The 23,316-nt window shown below is 50.4% G+C and overlaps 1 protein-coding gene across 4 annotated transcripts in view; it reads right to left on the bottom strand.

Annotated features, from left to right (window-relative positions):
• The window catches only part of MLXIPL (MLX interacting protein like), a 55,106-nt gene that overhangs the window by 2,736 nt on the left and 29,054 nt on the right, over positions 1 to 23,316 (bottom strand). For 2 of the 4 annotated variants that reach the window (XM_072640219.1, XM_072640216.1), the window contains exons 2-15: positions 17,207 to 17,313; positions 12,576 to 12,658; positions 12,226 to 12,315; positions 11,819 to 11,863; positions 11,258 to 11,459; positions 9,822 to 9,902; positions 5,728 to 5,888; positions 3,019 to 3,514; positions 2,591 to 2,658; positions 2,341 to 2,488; positions 1,840 to 1,955; positions 1,627 to 1,746; positions 762 to 889; positions 516 to 639 (exon numbers count right to left, since the gene is read on the bottom strand). In XM_072640219.1, the coding sequence (XP_072496320.1) occupies positions 516 to 639; positions 762 to 889; positions 1,627 to 1,746; positions 1,840 to 1,955; positions 2,341 to 2,488; positions 2,591 to 2,658; positions 3,019 to 3,514; positions 5,728 to 5,888; positions 9,822 to 9,902; positions 11,258 to 11,459; positions 11,819 to 11,863; positions 12,226 to 12,267 (1,731 nt within the window). In that variant the 5' untranslated portion in view covers positions 12,268 to 12,315; positions 12,576 to 12,658; positions 17,207 to 17,313. The remainder of the gene's footprint in view (positions 1 to 515; positions 640 to 761; positions 890 to 1,626; positions 1,747 to 1,839; positions 1,956 to 2,340; positions 2,489 to 2,590; positions 2,659 to 3,018; positions 3,515 to 5,727; positions 5,889 to 9,821; positions 9,903 to 11,257; positions 11,460 to 11,818; positions 11,864 to 12,225; positions 12,316 to 12,575; positions 12,659 to 17,206; positions 17,314 to 23,316) is intronic. The other 2 variants (XM_072640217.1, XM_072640218.1) reach the window with 2 other exon arrangements.

Here is a 23,316-nt window from a genome sequence, read left to right as displayed (position 1 = left end):
GTCACTTAACCTTAGTTTCAATTCCCTCATCTGTAACATGGGACTGATAATAGTATCTGCCTCCCAGGGTTTTTGTGAGGACAAATGAGCTAACATAGAGAGTGACCCAGAAGTTTCAGTGCAGTTTTAGACAAAACTGCAGTAAGACTTTTGGCTTGCCTATACATAAAATGCTTGATAAACCTTAAAGCACTATATAAGAGTTATTATCATTACTTCCTTTGAGTCAACATACATCTATCGAGCCCCTAACATGTGCTGGGTACCGTCCTAAGCAATGGATTAATTAATAAATAACGTAATAGATTAGGGGCAGTCATATTTCAGGTGAGGCTGATGGATCCCTGCTGCCTAGAATCCCTGAGTTCTATATCCCTCCACATCCTTCTCCACAGGCCCTTGGATGAAGCCATCGGTTTGGACCAGGCATTCCTCCCCTCCAAGTCCTGGAAGTTGGTTCTGGGCCATTTCCCTAGAGCCCTCTGGACATGTTCTTTTTGCTTGGAAAAGGATACAACCCAGAATTTCCAGTTGTGCAGGGTTCGAGACCGGACATAGTCATCAAACATGTCCCTCATCTGGTCGAAGCGCTGATGGGTGATGGGCACGCCCGTGGCAGGCAGCTGCTGTTGGCAGAGGCTGCAGGTCCCCCAAGGGGAGAAGGGGTGAGGACAGGGCATCTGGCCGGGCACCTTTATGATCTCTCCCGTCCTTCCCAGCTTCCCTCTCCCACCCTACCAATGAGCTCCCAGTTTCCCTACTTGATGGCTGTGTTGAGCTCCTCGATCTGGTCCCGAAGGTGCTGGGCTTCTTCCTGCATGGCTGCCCGCTCCTGCTGCAGCATCATGATGTATTCTGCTGTCTTCTGCAGAGTTGTGGCCTTGCTCACCTGGAGGTTGGGGGAGGGGGCAAAGGAATAGGCAAGGGGTCTTGGAGCAACTTCTAGGAGCATGGGGAATCTCTGGGGAGGAGGCTCACCTCTCCTCAGCTCAAGAAAACAAACATTTATTAAGCATAGCTTGTGTACAAGGTACCATGCTGGCACTGGACATACAAAAATTCAAGAGGACCATCTCTACCTTAATGGCATTTTTCAATTGTTTACCTGGGGGGAGTGACATGTATACAACTATGATTCAAATTAGAAATTCAGTAGGTGCATGGCAGAGATTAAAGATGCCTGCAGTCTGAAGGAAGGAAAGATGGATAGAGGAAGCGATGGAAGGAAGGGAGGAAGAATAGATGAATGGATGGATGTATGTATGGATGGATGAATGGATGGGAGATGGGAGGCACCAAAAACAGGGAGAACAGCTAAGAGGCTATTATAGTAGGTCAGGTTAGAAATAAGAAAATTTTCACTAGGGTCATGGCAATGCCAATGCCAAGGATGGGGCAGGTTTGAGAGGTATTTTGGAGGGAGAAACATCAGGTGTGGCAGCAGATTGGAAGCAGAATGAGATGGTGAAAAAAAACCTGGCTCTGGCATTAGAGGACCTGAGTTCTCAACCTGCCACCTCGGACACTTATTCCTCGTGTGACCTTGAACAGATTAGTTCCCTAGGTTGTCATTTCCTCCTTGGGGTGTCCAGGTTGGGCACTACTCACCGCAGGAGCCCCACTCACCTTGAGGCTGGGCTGGGCATTTAGTGTGCTCACCAGCCCATGTAGAGTGTCAAATCCCAGCTTGATATTGAAACGTCGCTTCTGCTCTGCTGAGATATGAGTGATGCGCCGGTTCTCAGTCTGTAGGAGAAGGGCCAGAGTTAACAGGAGGGTGTCGGGAGGAAGGAGGCTTGAGGAGAGGAAAGGGTGGACAGGATGGGGAGGTAGCTCTACCTTGTTGTTGTCCGGCCGTCCTCTGCCCAAAGTGGGCTGTGGGGGAGAGATCCGTGTGCCCAGACCCACTGGGCTTGGCATGGGGGCTAGCTCTGCAGATAGACGCCGCTCATTCCCTACCATGGAGCCAGAAGACAGCCATGCTCAGAGTATTCTCACAAGTCTCAGCATCTGGATATAGAGCCTCCTCTCCCCGCCCTTACATCCTTCACTATCCGCTGCTTCTTTTCTCCCTACCACTCTCCTCCATTCTTTCCTTACTATAGCTCTGATTTCCCTGGCCCTCCTGGGCCACTACTTCCCTCTTTGTGCTATTTTCTTCTTAGAATTTAAGTTTCCTGAGGGCAGACCTACCTTGCTTTTTCTATCTGGATCCCTAGCACTTAGCATAGTGCCTAAGTAAGTGCTTACTAAATACTTTTTCATTCATTTATTTATTCAATAAGTATACTCTTTTCCCCTCCGTTGGCACCAACCTTCATCTACTCTCCCCATGCTCACCGAGTGCTGGAGGTGAAAGCCGCTCTGCTTTGGGTACCAGTAAGGGCCCAGGAGGAGCCAGTGTTACAGGGGTCAGGGTGGGTTGAGGTTGAGGCTGAGCCACGGGTGGGGAGTAGAAGGCACAGGGAAAGTCAGGAGGTCCTGGCTTCTGGAGGACAGAGGAGGAGAAGGGTCTGGAGGTCTGAATCAGCGGGGTACCCTCCCCCTCTCTAGAACTGGGCAGACTGGCCCCCCCAGTGGCAACTCTTACCGAGGATCCCGAAGGCCTGAGGGCAGCGCCAGAGGGGAGTGCTGTTTCCAGTATCTGCTCTGGTTTGGCTGAAGGGGAGGATGAGCAGCGAGGCATGAGAGATATCCCAGCCAGCCCCTGGGCCAGTGCCAGTCCTTACTGCCCCCTGCCTTTGCTCTGTCCACAAGATTTCCCAGGCTGGGCTTAGGGAAACTTTCTCTGCCCCAAGCAGCCAAAACTAACTCTTGGGGCGACTACATGTTCTTTCTGCCCCGACTGTCCCCTCCCTCCTCGCAACTTCTACCCTGGCCTCCTCTCTCGGCAGCCCTTTAACAGCTCACTCAGGGCTCCCAAGTGGTGGCCCCTGCCCCTTCTAACTCCTCCTCTTTTCCAACTCCCTTTTAATCACCTCTACTTCCTGTCTTCCCTCTCCCTAGAGCCCCTCTTACCAGCAGTGAGCAGCTGTGTGAGACAGGGGTTGGACCCCCCAGCCAAGGCTGGGGGGCTGGGCCTTCGCATCTGGGGGGTCGGTGTGGGAGGCTTGTTTTTGAGCCGTGGACGGGGCACAGCAAATTGGGGCCCACAGCAGGGCTCTGAGTATCCTGAAGGAAGGAGCTCCAAGGGGAAAGGGGATGGGGAGGGGCCAGTGCCAGGGTGGGTGGGGGGGAAGTTGGCAGGGGTGGGGAGTGGGGAGACTGCTGAAGGGGAGGCTGTGTTAGGGAAGGAAAACCTGGGTGGGTACAGGGAGTCCTCTTGCATCATGAGAGGTGAAGGGGCGAGAGGGGAGAAGGGTGTAGAGGGACAGGGCTCCAGGCCTGGCACCTTGGTAGGAGTAGGGAAATGGAGGAGAGACTGGGGGGATTTGGCCTTGGGGTCTTCTGGCAGAAGGAAGTCGGGGCTCAGGAAAGCAGGTGAGTCCAAGGATCCAGAGCAGCTGCTCCGGGCCTGAAAGATGGACAGAAAGCTGAGTAGTTGAGTGATCTCCCTCCCACACAATCCCCTTCCACTCAGGAGCAACTTTCACAGTCAGCTCCATGCTGGGCACAAAGAGGGGTTGTGGGGTTGTCACTAATGGGGAGGACAGGCTTCTGGCCCTGAGGACAGTGGCAGTCTCTGGGTAGGGAAGGACATTATCGATGGGTTTATAAAGCAGATAATAAGAGCCCAGTAAGACAAAGGGATAATTAAAAAATAATTAAAAAAAAAAAAAGACAAAGGGATAGTCAAAGTGCAAAGTGCGGGAAGGACACACTGGTCCTGAGCAGAGAATTGGAAAATCCTGATTGTCAAAGACTTCCTGGAGGTGGTGATTTTTAAAAAAGGATTTCACAGGCCAGATAGGAAGGGATACAAAAGCACTTGAATCAGGAAGGAACAAGCATTTCCCAAAGAAGGAGATGTCTGCCAGGTGGGAGAGGTGCAGCCAAGGTCTTAGCTTTAGAGCTACACAGATTAGTAAACTGAGGCTCAGAGTGACTTAGGATCATAGATCATGGATTTGGAGATGGAACAGCTCTCCGAGGCCATCCAGCCCAACCCCCTCATTTTATAGAGGAGGCAAACAAGGCTCAGAGAGATGAAATGATCTGTCCAGGATGGCCCAGTTAAGTATCCAAGATGGAATTGGAACCAAGTCTTCCTGACTCTAAGGCCAGCACACTCTCCATTATGCTCTGTTGCCCCAAGTTGACAAAATGTCAGCTTTCTGAGAAAGTTTCATTTTTTTGTCTTCATACCCCTAGGACACTGTAGGTGATTAATAAATTCTTGATCGACTGATTGACTGAGTCCCCTCATTCCCATTCCCACTGCCACCATCCTTGTTCAGGGCCTCATAACCTTTTGCCTATAACGTAACAACTCCCTGAGTGGTTCCTTATCCAGTTTTTAATGTCCAAGGGAAGCAGCGAGAGGAATATGCATTTATTAAATGTTAAGTGCCAGAGATAAAAAGAAAAAAGCACAAATAGTACCTTCCCTTAAGACGCTTACATTTTGGAAATGACATGTGTACCTCTAAGTCTATGTCAGATACATACAGAAGGACCTCCAGCAGAAGGTGGTGCTTGAGCTGAGTCTTGAAGGAAGCTAAGGATTCGGAGAGGGAGGGCATTGCAGGCATAGGGGACAGCCATTGCTAAGGCATGGAGATGGGAGATGCAGCATGGTGTGTGAAGAATAACAGATAATGTGGCTGCCCCTATTCCTGCAGTGCTCCAAGCTTCAGTGACCTGACCTTCTAAGCCCTCTGCAACCCACCTTTCCTCACTGTCGGAAGAACTTTGGCTCTGTGACTTCCTAGGTCTGTGACCTTGGGTAAAACATTGATCCCCTCAAACTTCAGTATCCTCATCTGTAACATGGGAATGATGATCCCAGAACCACTGACCTAACAGAGTTGTGGTGAGAAAACAGCCGAGCACTCCACAAATAAGTCTGACTTTTCATTATTACCAGCTCTCTCAACTCCAGACAAAACATTCCCCAGACATGTCTTGTTTATTCCAACCTCCATAACTTTGCTCACACTTTTCCCACCTCCTGGAAGGCCCTTCCTTCTTTAAATCTTTCCCCATCCATTTCATGCCACCTTTCAGTTCAAGTTCCACCACCTTCAGAAAGCCTTCTGGGATCACCCTAGTTTGTGAGGATGGGATGTGGCTTTGTCCAAAACTGTGTGAACCACATGGGTAACGTAGGGCTTATTCTTGTTATAGAACATCTTATTTAATTGTTTCATGTAATTGATAACTTAGGGAGTCTTCTAAGTCAGGCTGTGAGCTCCTCAAGGCCAGAGACTGTGTCTTCTCCTGTCTCCCCCATGATCAAGCCAAGGATGGGGCTTGCAGGTTACATGAATAATAATACTAAATAATAGTAAAAGCAAACATTTATGCACTGTGCTAAGGGCTTTACAATAATGATCTCATTTGATAATCACGACCACTCTGGGAGGGAGGTGCTATTGTTATCCCCACTTTACAGATGGGGAAACTGAGACAGGATCACATAGCTAGGAAGTATGTCTGAGGCCACATTTGAACTCAGGTCTGACCCCACTGGGCCACTTAACTGAAGGAATGAGGGAGTAATTAGACATTAAAGGCATTAAAAATGTGGGGGAGGGGGCCGGGGAGGAGGCAGGAACAAACACTCACCTGTAGGCGGCTGCCCAGGAGAAGGGGCACCCCTGGGGTGGTGGCCGGGGGTTCTGGTGGCAGGAATCCGCCACTAAACAGAGAGTCGGCCATGGGGTTAAAGCTGGGGGGCTCTGGGAAGCTCACAGGTGTTGATGGGGGCCGGTGGTTGGTGAAGAAATCTGTAAATCAAAGGCAAGCCAGGCTGGTCAGGGGGCATGTGGCATCCCTGCATGTGCCCAAGTTCCCTCAAAAGTGGGGCCTACTCCAGCCCTTCTCTTTCCCCTGCAACTCTCTGACACTCTAAGCTAGCAGGCCTTGGAGAGGGAGGGGGTCTTGGTGCCCCCAATAGGCCAGTCAGAGTGAAGGTTTCTGGTGGGAGGGTGGGTGGCTGTGTTTTTACAGGCGATTGTGAAACTAGGAGAGTTTCTGTCTCACTCATGGGGGAAGCAGCTCTGGGGTGGGCTGAGACCCCAGGAAATGGCCCTCCCATGGGGTGCCCTCTTGCCCAGTCCATGACCCCCATTCCTGGGCAGGGTTCAACCATTCTGGTTGGGAGAGGGAAGGGAAGTGAGAGGTCAGGGAGAGGCGAGACCGTGAACTGGGCAGTGAAGATAAAGGACAACAGGGAGGGGCCGGTCCTTGCTGGGTGGAGGGAGAGAACGGGAGGAGTGAGCCCAGGAAGGGGGTGGGGACAGCCCCAGCTTCGAAGTGGGGGTTGGTTGTGTAAGCTGAAGGCTATTCTGGTTTTGGGAAGCAGCTGCCTGGGGTTTAACCACATCCCGAAGGCTTTCCAAAGAGCCTGCCCTGACTGCCTGCCTGCCGTCTTCCCGGCACCTTTCTCCTGCCCTGACTCCACTACTGGTACCCTGGCCCAATCCTGCAGTACTCTATGGGTTGCGAGGCTGGGATCCTGGAGAAGGATTGAGGGAGAGAGAGAGGGAAGGAGCCTCACTCTCCCTGTCCTCCCTGGAAGACAAGGTGGGGGTAGGCTAGGCCCCTTCTCTTTGTATGAGGAGCCCCCCACCCCCAAGGAAGCAGAAACAAGAAGGAAGGAGTGACAGGATTTAGGGGCCATTGGGTCTACTGGTGCGTGCCTGGGCACATCTCCATAACAAGAAGGGGGTCATATTTCTACAGCTTACGTGTTTATGTCTATTGATTCCATGTAGACAATGAGATGAAATTGGCCTAGACCCATTCACCCCTGTCCTCCTCATTCAGAGCTAACTAAACCCATGAGGTGGGGAAGCAAAGACAAATGACACATCAATCCCACCCTTCCAAGCTTCCAGGAACCATGAACTTTGCTCCTGAGTCAATGACCTAAACTTCTGGCCAGCCTTGTACCTTCTCCTCTATCTTTCCCCGTAAGGTGCTGTGGTATCCCAGGGTCAATTCTCATTCCAGGGCACGATTAGGTAGGATCTCAAAGCTTGAACAGGCCTGGTTACTTGAGCCCTCAACGACTTCCCAAATCCATCCTGCCCTGAGCACCCAGTACTGCTGCTGATCCTGAATCAAGAGCATCGAACTTCCATCCCCCGACACTGAGTCCCAGCACTGAATCACCAATTCTTGGGTTGAGCCTCTATCTCCATCCCAGTACTAGGCCCCACTCTGAAATGGAATCCTCACCCCAATATTGGAATGCCTCTTTGGGGCATTGAGCCTCTTTTCCCTGACCCAGTGAACCCCCAAGTCCCTGGCCCTTGATTGTAAGCCCCCATCCCTGACAGTCAAGTCTTTATCTCCAGCAATGAAGCCTCATGGATGACACTGAGCCCTCATCCCTGGCCCTCTCTCCCCAACATACATAGCACCAAGGCCCCATCTAATCGTGCAGCCTCAACTGCTTCAAGCTCTTATTTGTCCCCCTGCCTCAAGGCAATAGCCTTGGGAAGAACCTCTAATCCAACCTCCACAGGGCTACCTGAGATTTTCCTAAAGCACAGATCAGACCACATTCCTCCCCTGCTCAAGAAGCTCCCAGTAAAATACAGATCCCCTCTGCTAGGCATGCTGTCCCCAGCCTCCATTTCTGGGTTGGTTTCACATGTTCCTGCTCCTCATGCTCTACATTCTGATCAGATTGGGGGAACTGGCTGCTCCCCATGCAGAGGTGCTGGCCTTTTCTGTCTGAGGGCTCCTCTCTTCCCTACAGCCCTTTAGGACACCTGGTTCCATTAGAGCTTCAGCTCAGGGGCTTACCTCTTCTTGCATGAGGCTTTTCCTGAACTCCCCAGCTGTTAGTGCTGCTACCCACCACCTCCCTATCCTCCTCAACAAAATGATCTGGGGTTTACTTAGCTGGGTACGAGTCATACCGACCCAGGAGGATATAAACTCCTTGTGGACAGGGAATCTTTCCTTTTTGTCTTTGGATCTCCAGGGCCTAGTACAGTGTTTGTATACAGCAGGGGTTTAATAAATGCTTGTAGCATTTAATGAGATCCTTGGCATCAAAGCCTCCTTTTCTGGCACTGAGCCCCCACCCTGACACTAAGCCTCAGTCCTCAAGCCTGGGCTCCCTATTTCCAGCATCGAGCCTCCGATATCTCCAGACACTGACCTGTCCTTCCCTGTCCGTGAGCCCTGACCCTCCGCCCTGACCCCATCCCTGGACACTGACCCGTCCTTCCTGTCCGTGAGCCTTCATCTCTTTCATTAAGTCCCTTCCCCAACAATGAATCCACCTGCCTAGCACTAAGCCCCAAATGATCATCATTTCGTCTACCCCTTCAAAGGCAGGAACTGAAAACTGCTTGGAATTGAGGTAACATACAGGTCACCAAAGTCCTCAACACCATCCCTAGCCCAGTACCACCAGTGCCCTGGGCTTTGGGTACTTAACCAAGGCCAAGCCTATCATAGGAGGCTGCCCCAGCATGACTTCACATGCCTCAGTTTAGGTTCTTCTAGCCTGGCCACCTCTCTCTCATGGTTCTCCTTACCTGGCATAAGTCTGGGCTGCCACTGTTTATAGGCTGCCTTTTCCTACCTGATGTGCGGGTGTCCATCCCCAGCCAGGGTTGTCCCCAAGCAGGGCCAGCCTGCTCCCCAAGCCCGGCCATCTCTACTTCTGCCTGAGGCAGCCGCCTCCCCTCTCCCCATGGCTGGGCCAGGCAGGCATGGAGGCATGGGGTGGTTCCTCATTTCCAGGTCCCTATTGGCTTCTGTCTCTTGATTGGCAGATCTAAGAAACCTGTAGTGGTGGGGGGAGCAGTGGGGGCACCAACCGCTATCTCATCTCTCATCTCATCCCTTCCCTGTGCTGGGAACTCTAGGGGGCTTGGGCTCTGACTTGAGACAGAGTTTTCCACCCCAGATTTAGACTAATTCCTCTTGTGCCCAAACTGTGCTCTCCTTCTATCTGAGCTCTGCTCCTTTGTACTGGGCCCCAGTCCCAAGCACCAAGTCCCCACCCAGGGCATCTATCCCCACACTGGGCCCCCATTCCCAAACCTAAGCCTTTATTTCTGATACTGAGTTTCCATCCCTGTTACTGAACCCCTCTCCTTAATATTGGGTCTCCATCCTTGGTACTGAACCCTTATCTCCAGCTCTGAACACCCATTTACAACATCGAGCTCTCACCCTCAGCACTACACTGCCCTGTCTGAAACTATCACTGCCCTATCACTTGCAATAGCCCTGGGCCCTCAGCCCTGACACAGACCCCTGTCCTCAGCCCTGAGATGTCCTTAGCATTAAGCCCCCATCCTTAGCCCTGGCACTGGGCCCCTGTCCCCAGCACTCAGACCCCATGCCTGACAACGAAGTCCTAGCCTAGCCCTGAAGCCTACTGTCTGACACAGAGCCCCGAGCCCTGCCTCTAAACCCTATCCTTGATGCTGAACTGTCCCTAGTACAGCACTTTCATCCCCAGCATTAATTCCTTGCAGTGAACAACACTCACTCATTACTCTTTTGCAGGACCCTGCAGGTTTGAGGTTTCCCTTCCACAAAGCCATTGGAGGCTCAGGAGAGATGAAGACATCTCTAGGGCCCCAATGAGGACCCTCTGGGGCAGCCACAGTCACTCTTCAGGACATCCCCTCCCCCACAGTGGCTCTGGCCTTGCGTCTGGCTCCAGCTCTCCTGGCCCCCCTCACCTGAAATATCCATGAAGTCGTCCAGGCTGGGCTGCAGGGGGGTCAGGTCTGGTTGGATCATGTCAGCATTGCCAATGTAGGCTGGGGGGGAGGGCGGAGGCAGTGTCAGGAGAGGCTGGAGGAGGAATGGACTGCTAGGCCATCCATGACCACCTTCATACTCTCATAGCCTCATGGTAGAGGGCTCCCCTCGTCCCCTCCCAGGGTTCTTACAGAATCACAGAAGCCCAGAGCAAGAAGAGGCCTCACAGTCCACCTAGTGCAAGCTACTGTTGACCAAGAATTCTCTCTAATGTCCCTCATCAGGGGTCATCTGGGAGGCCATAGCTTCCTCCTCATTATCATCCTTCAAAGAGGAGCTAGAGTCTTGGTCAGGTATGAATCAGACTAGGCAGCCCTTGAGGCCCCTCCCATCACTGAGAGTGTGTGATTCCATGAGGACCCACCACCCATGGAGGGGCCCACTCATTCCCTTTTGGGCAATTGGAACATTGGACTTTTTCTGGACAACAAGCTTACATTGGCTTCTTTGATCCTGGTTCGGCCCTCTGCGGCTAAGTGGGACCAGCCCAGTTCTACCACCATATCTTTGAAGACAACTAGTGTGTCATCCCCTCCCCCAAACCTCACCAGGTCTTCTCTAAGTCAAACATCTTTCAGTTCTCCTTGGGTCATATCTCAGGCCCTTCTGCAGTGGAGAGATTTTCCAGTCTACCTCACTGCTGGTCACTCCTAAATCCTCTGACCTCCTCCAACCCTTCTCTGCCAAGGTCTCTTCCAGGGGACGGGTCCCAGATTTTCTCCAATAAGGCTTTTCCCCTTTTTCCCAATGTCATTTTGGAGGTCATCTAATTCAATCCCCTCATTACAGATGAGGAAACTGAGGCCTAGATACCCTAGTGTGGCATGGCATCCAGCCGAGAAGTAGCAGAAAGGGTACTGGATTTAGAGTCTGGGGACTTGGGTTCAAAATCACCTGTGTGATTTTGGGCAAGTCACTACAATGCCCTGGGCCTCAGTTTCCTCTTTTGTAAAATGGGGGTGGGAATTGGACTCTGTGGCCTTTTCTAGTTGTAGAACTATGATCCTATAAACCAGGAGTAAAGTAACTTTCTTGTCTTCATCTATAAAATGAGGGGATTGGACTGGGTGGTTTCTGAGTTCTCTTCTAGCCCTACATCTGTGACCCTGTGGTCCTGAAGTCACAACCTCTTTGTGCCTCAGTTTGTGCCTCTGTAAAATGAAGGGGTTGTATTATATGACCTCCAAAGTCCCTTTTAGCTCCACATCTGAGATCCTATGATCTAAAAGTCACATCCTCTCTATGCCTCAGTTTCCTCCTTGAAAATGAGGAACTCCAATGACCCTTTCAGATCTCCATGAGCTGTCCCTCCCACTGGAGTCTTCCCCTTACTACTAGAAGCCAGGCTTCTCACCATCATCAGAAGGCGGCTGGAGTGGGGCAGGACCGGGCTGGGTCATGGTGAAGAGTGTGTCGGAGATGTCGGACAGGAAGCAGTCGAGGTCGAGGAGTTGCCGGCCCCCTGGCTCTTCTTCGGCCCCCCCCAGAAGTACCGGTACCACACTGGAGAAGAGCTGCTCGCACCATCGTTCTGGTGGTCTCCATCCCCCCTCCGCCTGGGGAGACGGCACCAACCAGCAAGCCAGCGGGACAGGGGTCACCCTACTGTCTATCCTCCCTCATGACCCAACCCCTGCTTACAGGAATGGCTCCTATCCGTGATCCTGCAGAGGTGGGTGGGTGGGCTCCAAGGCACATCCTTCTCCCCCCTCCAGCTGGGGAATGGCACTACCCATCCAACTGGTGGGTCAGGGGTCCCCGTCCTTCCTACCCCCATGAGCCTTCTCTCTGTCCCTGCTTCTATCCCCTTGTGACACTGATTTTTTGTCTTAAATCACATTCCCTTCTCTAACATATAGTTCTTCATCTCCCTCCCTCTTCCCCAGCAGTTCCTTTGCTCCCCATGGGCACCTACCTGCTTGGGGGCCAAGAGGTCCCCTTCCCTGCTGGATTTTCGGAGCTGCAGGGACACACAGAGGGTTGGATTCCAGCATGTAGCACCAAAACATCCCCTCCACCTTCCCCACCAATAGGAGCCCCTCTCCCCCAGGTCCCTGGCTCTGGTACCACATAGCCACTAGGTGGTGCTGCAAGGCTTGTAGAGAAAGGGAGTTCCATCCAGGGAACGGAAAGGTGGGGGCCCAAGAAGGACTGTCAGGTTATTAGAAGAACTACAGGGCAGTTTGGGGCTTCCAGCCCCATCCCTGACTCCTCAGGGAGCCTCATTCTGGAAAGTGTATGCTTTGGACACAGCTCTGGGGCCTCAGCTGGCTTCTGTGGAGAGGCTGGCTGGGGGGTATAAAGCCCCTCCTACACACTTACCCGCTTCTTGTAGTAAATCCGCCACTTGTGGTACTCTCGCATGACAACCTCAATCCTCCGCTTCCAATAATTTCCCTCCAGCACTACGGCCTGGGAAAGGGGGGGCAGGACTCATGGGAAGGTCAGGGAGGCCCACGGCAGGGAGACCCCAGGAGAACTTTCCAAATCTTTCCCTTTTCCCCAACTTCAACCCTCCCAACTTTTTCCCTGACAGCCCTGGTCCTTCTACCCCAGGTAAGTCAGAGAGGCAGCAGAAAGGGCTGGCCCCCTCAGTGAAAATCCTAGGCTGGGTGACATCAATCACCCTTCAGAGGAGCAGAGTCTGATAGGTGGGGGCAGATCTCGAATACCTCTGGTTTCCGGTGCTCATCAGCCTCAGACCCCTGCAGAGGGGTCACGAAGCCACAGACGGGGCTCTTCCTCCGTTGGACATCTAGGAAAAGGGTGGGCCGAGTCAGGTCACAGGGGACTCCCTCCCTTCCCTTGACACTAGGGAGATTGATTACCCCCCCAGCAGCCTGCTCACGATGACAGATGAACCATTAAGAACTACAGGATATACTCTTACCAATCAGTTCCAGGCCCAGCCTCAAGCTCACCTCCTTCAGGAAGGCACCCAGTCTATACCCATCATCTTTTCTGTCACAGCAATGGCAGTCTACCTTCATCATTTTGCAGAAAGCCCTGGGTTTAGGTTCTGCCTCTAACATACACTAGCCATGTCATGCTGGGCAATCTTTCACTATCCCTCAGATAACTCCTTAAGACTATAATTGCAAAGTGGATGCCGATATGTGCTGGTCCAAGGACCTTCCTCTCTGGTAATTCCCTGTAATACAACTGAATCACCAATTCAATCAGAAACAAATTGTTCCATCTCTAATATGAGTTATTTTTGTGTGTGCGTGAGTGCATGTGTGTGAGTGTGCGCATGCATGTGTGCGTGTGTGCGTGCATGCTTGCATGCATGCTTGTGTATGTCTCCAGTGGGAGGGGAGGCCCCTTGTGGGCAAGGTCTGAACCTCCCACTTTCTGGAGCTCCCCTATCGCACCCAGGGCCTTGCCCACAAGGAGACTCAGCAGAGGCTTGGTGAAGGAGCCAACTGGAAGCTTTGGCACAGTTCTAGAAGCAGAAAGGGCCTCCCTCTGAGGCCGTCTAGTCTGAGCTCTTCATTTTCTAGATCAGGGGACCAGAGACCCAGGAAGTGAAGTTACCCAGGTAGCAGGGGTCTGAGGAGTGATCTGAATTCAGGCTCTCTGAGGTCACAGTCAGCCCTCCTCCATGGGACATACCCGAGGATGGCTTGTGGCGCCAAAGCTACTCTTGCCCCCTTCACAAGCATTCCAGGGCCCAGCTTCAGAACCACACTCTCACTTCTGTACTAGACTTCCTTCATAGTACTATTATTATTAACAAATGGGGGTGGGAGCAGTTAGGTGGCACAATGGATAGATAGATCATTGGACCTGGAGGCAGAAAGACCTGAGTTCAAATCTGAACTCAGACACTTACTAACTTTGTGACCCTTGGCAAATCACTTATTCCTGATTGTCCCCACCAAAAAAACAAAACAACAGATCAGGGAGGTGGTACATTGTAGTGGATAGAGAGTTGGTCTTGGGGTTAGGAAGACCTGGGCTCAAGTCTCACCTCTCACCCTTAGCTATGTGGCCCTGGTTATACATTTACCCTCTGAATGTCCCCAATGACTCCCCAAGACAGGATCTGCTGACTTGGGGCACACTTACTCCCAGGAGGCCCGAGGACCTTGTCAAGAGGGTAAAGGGATTGGGTATGAACTAGCTATAGAGTGGTACAGTGGGACATGCCCTGACTTTGTTCTTAGAAGGCCTGGGTTCAAATTCTTCCATTCACGCCTTTTGACTCGGGGAAGGTGGCTTAACCAGCCTGGGGCTCAGTTTCCTTGGATATGAAATGAGGGCCTTAGACTAGCTGGCCTCTGAGGTCCCCTCCAACTTTCCATGTACAACTCTAGGCGTTGAGCCTGCAAGACAGGACTTCAGAGGCTAGGCTTGACTCCAAGTCCAGCAACTAAGCTTTGGTTGGAGAAGGGAGGTGAGACTTTGAGGCTGCTGAGCTGGAGCTCCATTGGGAGAGTCCTCGCTCACTAAGCTCCCAGCTATCAAGCTTGGAGGGAGACCCAGAAAGCAAACCACCCATCAGTCATCTGGGCACTCGGGAAGGGATTAGCAAGAAAGTGGTACCCTCCTTCCTTCTCCTTCCCAAGGAAGACGTTGGGGAATTCCTTCATCCTCACATCCTGGGAAAGACTCTCAGGGAACTGGAGAGGGTCCAGAAAGAGGGAGCTCAAAGGATGTCCAGAGGAAAACAAGTCTAGAAGGAGTGGGAAAGGACAGTCTAGAAGGAGAGAAGCCTTGCCCAATGCCCTGCCTCTTGGGGGCCAGTCATCTCCCAGGTTAAGTCAAGGGACTATATTTCCTGCTTCTCTTCCTGCCTCTCCATTCTGTCTGCCTCAGTTTCCTCATCTGTAAAATGGAGATAATAATACCATCTACCTTTCATGGTGACAGTGATGAGAGAATAAATGAAGGAATATCTTAAAAGCCCTTTGCAAACCTTAAAGCGTGATGCAATTATTGGTGGAACAGGGCACAGGGAAGGGTCTTCACCAAAAGCACTTGCTGAATAAGTAATGGAAAAAATATCAGCTTCAGAGAATTCAGATCTGCCACTTACAGCTGTACCTCAGTTTACTCAGCTGTAAAATAGGCATTGAATAGTATTTGCATTACCTACCTCACTTTGGAAATTCTAACTCTTTAAAGATCTATGATTTTGTGGCAAGAGTTAGGCCCTCCACTAGTGTAGATTGCAACCTTTCTATAACTTAGTTGATGGTCTTTAAGAGATGCCATGGCAGAAATATTCCTTGCTGTTCAGCCATTCTGGTGATGAGTCTCTGAACTGAACTGGCTGGTCCTGAGATGAGAGACAGTCTACCCCAGGGCCTTCCACCCAGTTAGGGTCATAGATCTCTAGAACTTTAAGGGACCTCAGAATGCATCTAATCCAGTCTCTTCATTTTACAGATGATGCACATGGGGACTGCAAGAGAAAATGATTTGCCTAAGGTCACACCACTAGTAACCATGAGAGGCAGGATGTGGGCCTGGGTCCTCCGGCCCCAGAAGCAATACTATTCCTCTCAAATCACACTTCTCTTCCAGCAAAGCCTGTGCTTACATTCCTCTGGCATCCCTTTTAGAAACCTGGGTTCCTTCTGTACCACCAAGGAGGCATCAAGGCTGTAACCCAGCTAGCAGGGTTAAGAATGAGAAGCAGAGTGGGGATGTGATGAAAGGCCTCTGGTGTTTCCCCACCTGTAGGATGAATGGATGGGACTAAATCAGGGGAATCTAAGGTCACCCCTTACATCATCAAGATGGATGTATGGTGGCAGTCTGGGGAAATCTGGGGACCCCTTCTCAGAATCAGGCTTTTAAATGGATAAGATAAAAGGCAAAAGATGATTAACAACTATATGGAACCACAGGGACCCGAATATTTTTTAAGAACATGTTCACAGAGCCCTGGGTCCAAAACCTTTGCATTAGCTGACCTTTATACTCCCTTCCAGCTCCATCATTCCATGGCTCTGTGTCTACTGTGTCACAAAGGGGTAGGAGTACACAGGAGCACAGATCTGAAGCCCTTAGAGATCATGGGGTCCAGCGCCTCCATTTTACAGATCAGGAAACTGAAGCCCAGACACATGAAGTCACTTGCCCAGGGCCACACAACTAGTAAGTATCTGAAGTGGGATTTGAATCCAAGTCTTCCTGACTTCAAGACCAGTGTCCTAGCCTCTGGTTTTGCTTCAAGTTTCCTTTGGGACTGTCTCATTTTAATCTTCGGACCCCCTGTAAAAAATGATATTTAACAAGTGCCAAGCACAGTGTTTGGCACATGGTAGGTGCTGTATACTTATTCCCTTCCCAAAGCCTGGCCTACAGGAGGGGCTAAAGAAATGCTTGTTGACTGAAATCTGGCAGCTATAGCCCAGGCTGAAGGGAAGAAGCCTTTCAGATGGCCCGGGGGATAGGGACCAGATTTGGGATTTTATCAATGCTGGGAACTCCAGGATGAGGAAATTCCATTCATTAAAGCAGACTAGCATTTACTCTGTAACCTGTGGCCTGGGGCTCCAGGTCACTGAGGCAATATATTCAAGGTGGAACTTCTTGACTCTGAGGCCTTGGAGTGAGGTGGGACAAAAATAAGGAGCTCATTCCTCCGAGAGGGGATAGGTTGAGTATATCAACAGACTGCAGTCACATAAGGACAAGCCTTGAATGACACATCCACTTTAGTTAGCTAAGGGGAGCTGGAAGTGGGCAAGGCCTATCTTTAACCTGAGATGATGTAAGGGGATGGCCTCAGGTTCCCTCAAACTGACTGACAAAATCGAGTTCAAAGGACTGTGGATCTGACCCCAGGGAGGTAGCTGGTGTTCTGACTCAAGCTCCCATTGCCATGTGGTGAGGACTGCACGGTATCTGGAGACACAGGGTTCAAATTCCAGTTGCTACTCTCCACCTGTGGGACCTTGGACAAGTTACTTCATCTCTTAGGTCCCTAGTCTCTCTTGTAAAGACGGGGCTGGACTGTCTCATAGGATCAGAGCTGCCAAGGGACTAGACTTCATTTTACAGATGGGGAAATTGAGGCTCAGGGAGGCCTAGCATCACACAATTCCTCAGGTGTGGGATTTGGCCTCTACAGTCCCTCCTTCCTCTGGATCTCTGATCCTATGATTGATCCCACTCCATGTCTATGCTACTAGGAGCCCATGTTGGGGGAATCTGGGAGTCTTCCTGGAGAAAGTGAGGGCCATGACTGAGGGAGAAGCACAAAACTTAGTATGGGGCAAGGAAGCAAGGGAAAGTAGAGGCCCTAGCCCAGCTGCCCACAGCCGGCTGGCTGCCCAACCCCACTCACACTGGATGTACCAGGCCCTCCATATTGCGTTGTTGAGACGAATCTTGTCCCTGCAGAGAAGCTTCAGGCCTTTGAAGTTCTTCCACTTGGGAGACACCAGTTTCCCACTGTGAGGGACAGAGCAGGTCTGGGTCAGGGAGGACAGAGGGACAGAAGGGGGAAAAGCCAGCCCCCTCCCCCAGCTCTGGTCACCACCTCCAATCTCAACAAAGGCAGCAGGAGGAACCTGGTATCTGGTGTTGGCATGGCCCCCAAAGTCCCCTATGGCCTCTCCCCACCCATCTTCCCCATGTACGTGTCACCTTCTCTGAAATTCCCACCTTTCACTCCTTTGAGTTAAAGCATTAAAAAAAGTCCTCATTAAAACACACATTTCAGTTGTGTTATGGTGTGGTTTGATGGAAAGAGCCCTGTACTAGGAGTCAGACATTGGGATCCTGTCCTGGATTTGCCAGTGATTGCCTGTGTGATCTTGGGGAAGAGCCTGCTAACAGGGCACTGGCCTTAAGCTCCTCTCACTCCGGGCTATCCTCCACCGAGTGCCTAAAGGGATTGTTCCACAGGTATAATCTGGATCCACTCCATAGCTCCAGGATCCCTATTGCTATATACAAACGCCCTTCTCTGTTGCATAAGACTCTTCTCAATTTGGCTCCAGTCTACCTTCCCACTCTCCTTATACCTGACTCTCTCCCCTCCCTTCCACAGTCCAGCCATGCTGGCCTATTTGCTATTTCTCATACAGAATGCTCCATCTCCCACCTCCCTGTCTTTGCACTGGTTTGGTGCTGCCTCACACCTGCTTCACAGAATCCCTGCTTTCCTTCTAGTCTCTGTTCAAGTACATTAAGCTTTTCCTTCCTCTCACCAGCTACTTTGTATCCCATTTCCCCAAACTACATTGTATCCATTTTGTATATTTTCTGTATCCCCAAAGATGCATACGGGATGTTTCCTCCACTAGAATGAAAACTCCTTGAAGGCAGGGTCTGTTGCACTTTGGTTGTAATATCTCTAATGCTTAGCATACCACCTTGTAAATAGTAAGGGCTTAATAAATGTTAATTGATTGATTCCCCTTTCTGGACCTCAGTTTCCCTCTCCCATTGCTAACACTCATAGCTCTATAATTATATTATCTGGGAAACAAGGTAATATATTACAAGGTGATACGTTACAAGGTAATACATTACAAGGTAATACATTTACTCAGCCATTAACACCTTAGGTAAAATTACTTTGTCACATTAGTCCTGACAGAGTCATGAAATGAGATATGAGACAAGCTCAGCTTGGCTATGATGGGGATATAGGAAATAGAGGAGATGTACAGGGTGGGGCGAGGAGCCTTTTTCCCTCCCAGCATGCCTCAGTCCTGCTTCCCTCCTGATTTCCCCAGTCCCCAACCCATTCCCTCTCCTGTGTACTGCTCTCTAGAGGCCTCCCAACCTCCGCTAAGGAGACAGTGTCTATACCCTGCCTTATCTGCATGGTTTCAGGGGGACTGTGGGAAGGAAAAAAAGCCACCATATGTGGGGACAGCCCAAAGTCACTGCCCATGAGGAGCCCTTGGCCTGGTTGAGTCTGGCTAGGCATGTTCCCTAGAATCCAAGCCCCAACTTTTTCCTTTGGAGTATGATGAAATGAAGACTCACTACTTGGGGGGGGGGGACGTGGCCCCCCCCATCTCCCAGGGTAAGACCTGGGGTCAAACTTCATTTGCCCTAGAATAAGTTCCCGTCAGCATGGCATCTTGGAGAGGGGCACACTATCAATGATTCTGTCTTCGGCACAGGCCCCAAAGACCTCAGATTCATAGAATCTCAGAGGTCCTTTTATAGAAGGTGAAACTGAGGCATAGGGAAATGAAGTGACTTGGCTAGCTTGCAGAGTTTATGTCCTCTGACTCTTGAGCTGGTGCTCTTTCAGCTAAGTTTTCCCACCTCTCTCAGCCCCTCTGTTTCTTTCCTAGCTCAGCCTTGGGGCTTGGGAAGAAACTTGAAGGTTTTGGCTGGCTTATCGGAAGACTCTAGCACCAAAGTGCACTCCTACACCAGCCCCTGCCCTGGCTCCTTCGTTTGTGTGAGGATATGTGCTTATCTGTGGCCCGCCACCCCCATCTGTGCCCTCCCTGGTCTCCAGGCTGTGTATTTGTTCAGTAGCAGCTGGAGGGGGCTGGTCTGAGGTCCCAGGAGTGAGAGGCCTCATTGCGTTAACACAGTGTACATAATACCAGGCGCAAGCAGTCCTTTCTCGCCCGCCCCAGAAGAAAACACCATCTGGGAAGGAAGAAGAAATGGAGGGGAGGGAGGGTGGGGCTTCTAGCCCACACAAACTGAGCTTCACTCTCCCCATCTGGAACCTCAGGCCTGGGAGCGACCAAGCTCCTCAGTTTACAAATAAGGAAAATAGACCCAGAGCGGCTAAGTGATTTGCCCAGGATCACAGAGCTAGTAAGTGTCAGAGGCAGGATTTTGAACCCGGGTCTTCTGGGATCCAAGCTGAGCACTCTAGGCACTGTTCCAGCTGTCACTGGCAGGCCAACAAAGGGCAAAAGGAGGAATGGACTGAGTCTGGAGGGGTCAGGCTAAAAGCTTGGAAAGGAATGTAAGAGGATTGCTAAGCCTTCAATGGCAAAGACTTTAAAGCCTAAGCAGGTGAAGAGGTTGGGCAGAGGGGCAGAGAAAAGGAGACCCTGCAAGGGCCGGGGCTTCATCCAGATGAGCCCAGAGCAAGGGAGGAGTCCGGCCCCCAGGCATGGATTTAGTGGAGAAAAAAACCCACAGTGGTAGGAGCTAAGGGGGAACTGATAAATGCCAATGGGGTCTGCTGGTGTTTGGAACAGATCTGAAAGACTGGAGATGTCACATACTTGTGTTCTGTGTGTGTTTGTCCTTTGTTGGTGAAGAAGACCACGCCATCAAAGAAACGATGACATGACTTGCACTTGACTTTGTTTTGAGTGAGGGAGAGCTGACTTGTGTTCTGTACCAGCTTACTGGTGACCCTGTCTGGGAGTACTGATCACAGGGGATCTTTGTCTGGAATGATGAGCGGCGACCCGTATGTTTTCTCTCTCTCTTCCATCTTATTTTGTATTAATAATTGCAAATCCCCCAAATCTTTTCTGGGCAGCTAGGTGGTACAGTGGATACAGCACTGACCCCCAAAGTCAGGAGGACCTGACTTCCAGTCTGACCTCAGATACTTACTTCTGTGTGACCCTGGGCAAATCCCTTTACCCTGTTTGCCTCACTTTCCTCATCTGTAAAATGAGCTGGAGAAGGAAATGACAAACCACTCCAGTATCTCTGCCAAGAAAACCCCAAATGGCGTCACAGAGAGTTGGACATGACTCAGAAACAACATATCCTTTTACACGTAGCTTGTTCTGTATTTAGTTTCTTTGTCTGGATATTTTGTACTCAGATATTCTGAGGATAGTTTGCTTTGATCATTCCATTTTGACTTTTTATCTATCCTGTCATCCAGTCTGAGTACAACCTAGGGATTGATGGATGTGCTCACCTGACTGTCTAGAACAAAGTATGGGCATGGCTAGGGGTACACCCCTGGCATGGCCTGGGGATCCCTAAGTGTGCTGGACATGGTCTTGATGTGGAGCTAATATAGGGGCACACAGGGTGTCCATCCTTGGAGACTGGCCAACATTTACTGCAACAAGTGATTTGGATTATTGATGGACCAGTTCATCTCTATTGAGACTGGAACTGAGGTGGATGATGTGTGTTCGTCCTTCCTTGCCGAAGAAGACCATGCCATTAGAGAAATGATGACATGACTTGCACTTGACTTTGTTTGGAGTGAGTGAGGGCTGTGCAGGTCACCAGCCTCACTTCTCCTCCAGAGTCATCTGAATTCAGAGACCTGATATTCCTCAGGATGACTGGAGATGACCCAGGATGAGGCAATTGGGGTTAAGTGACTTGCCCAAGGTCACGCAGCTAGTGAGTGTCAAGTGTCTGAAGTGAGATTTGAACTCAGGTCCTTTCTGACTCCTGCACTGGTGCTCTATCCACTGCACCACCTACCTGCCCCTATGCATGCTGAGGTGGATGATAAAGTGGGGAGGGAGGAGTCACTCAGTTTTAGCTTCTGGCTAGAAAAGTACAGGTTGGTTGAGTCTGCCCCCAGCCCATGGTCAAGCACCCTGGGGCCCAGCCCTACAGGATCTGTGGGTCCTTTCTTCACTAGTACATTCAATGATTCTTTTGGGGAATGTGCCAAACAGTTACTTTTCCTAAATATGTGAAGAATTTGAACAGCTGGAATAATACAGGGCATGGAGGAAGAGGGGCTAAGGGGCTAGAGACTGAAACTGGGAGATAGGATGCTTGGGTTTGCCTGGCTCTGTCAGCTACTGTGATCAGGAGAAAACCATGGAATTCTAGACTCTTCGGAGTGGGAGCTTCTAGGCTCCCTAATGCAGGCCTTCATCACCTCTAACCTGGATCTTTGAAGGAGTCTCCTAACTGGCCTCCCTCTCTTCAGCCTCTTCCTTCTCCAATCCATTCTCCACATGGCTTACCTAAAGTATAGATCTACATAACATTTTTGCTCAATAAACCTCACTGGCTCCCTATGGTCTCTAGGATCAAACACACATATTCCTCTGTGGGTCATTTAAAACCCTTCATGACTTCCCACCTACCTTTCCAGCCTCATTCTACACTACTCCTTTCCACTCACTCTGCGGTGCAAAGCAGCTTCCTTCGCATTTCTTATACTCCACATTCCATCAGCTATCTTCATGCATTTGCTGAGTCAATCCCCCATGTCTAGATTGCCCCACCTCCAACTTCAACGATGAGCATCACCTCCAACACGAAGCCTTTTCTGATCCCTTCAGGGACTAGCTAGCACCTCTCCTCCACCCCCGTTACCTAATGTTTATCTGGTAAATTGTTCTTAATTAGAACACTATCACAACACTGGACCCTGTACTTGGAGTCACTCTGAGCTGACTTCAGACCCTTATTAGTTGTGTGATCCTGGGAAAGTCACTTAAATCTCTGAGTCTCAGTTTCCTCAGCTGGAACGTGAAGGGGATGGAGCTGATGGCATCTAAGTGATGTTTTTGTATTTGTTGCTTTTTATGTTTATTTTGTACACACTTCTAGTGCCACATGCTAGCTTTCCCTATAGAATACAATCTCCTCAAGGGCAGGGATTATTTCATTTGGCTTTGTCTTACCAGTTCCTGGCATGGTTCCGGGCACATGGCAGATATTTAATAAATACTTGTTGAATGATTGGTGGATTCCAGGGCAGGAGACTTCTTGAAGGCATCCCTGACAGGTAGACATCCCATTTCTGCCAGAATACGTCTAGTGACCAGAGATGCCCCATCCACTCAGTTGTGGGATAACTCTGGTTGTTACAAAGTTTTTCCTTACAGTGAGGTAAAACCTTCCTGTAGCTTCTATTGTTGGTCCTAATTCTGCCCTCTGGAACAGAAGAGACTGAACCTAGCCCCTCGTCAGGAGCCCAGTCTCCATGCCCATGTCATGTTCCATGCCCTATCTCCATGATGCATCTGCTGAGTCAACCTCTTCCATCTCCAACAACATGCCCTGAACTTCCAGTATATCCTTCCTTTCTGCCATCTTCTATTCCTTCAACCCCCTTCTCATCTTGTTCAATTCCACCCCAGCCTTTCAAGCCTAACTCCCAAACTGCCTTCTCCATGTTGCCTCCCCAATATCTTTGTTCATAATGACCTTTCCTTTGGACCTCACATAGCACTTGTTTTTGCACAGCTCCATTGGGCATTTGTAACAGTGCAGATCAGAATTCTTTTTGACTGTGTCTTCCCCACCTACTAGATGTTAAGCTCCATGAGGGCAGAGACCAAGTCTTTGCCTTTTCTAAACTTTGTAGGTCCCTACAGAAGATATTCTTGACATACTAAGCACTTCTAACCCTTCCCAGAAAATCCTCTGATCATAGCACACATTAATCACTGTTTCCTGAATGAATGACTCCCTTTTCCACTTCACAGCTCTTCTCGTCCATCCCCCAGGTCTACTCTTCTCCTCCTCATCATCCTGGACATCTTCCTCTGGATAGAGCAATGTCCTTGCTATTTT

The sequence above is a fragment of the Notamacropus eugenii genome, chromosome 2 (assembly GCF_028372415.1).
Source record: "Notamacropus eugenii isolate mMacEug1 chromosome 2, mMacEug1.pri_v2, whole genome shotgun sequence".
Lineage (NCBI taxonomy): Eukaryota > Metazoa > Chordata > Mammalia > Diprotodontia > Macropodidae > Notamacropus > Notamacropus eugenii.
The sequence above is the reverse complement of the archived record's forward strand: the minus strand, read 5'-3'. Positions and strand labels throughout refer to the sequence as shown.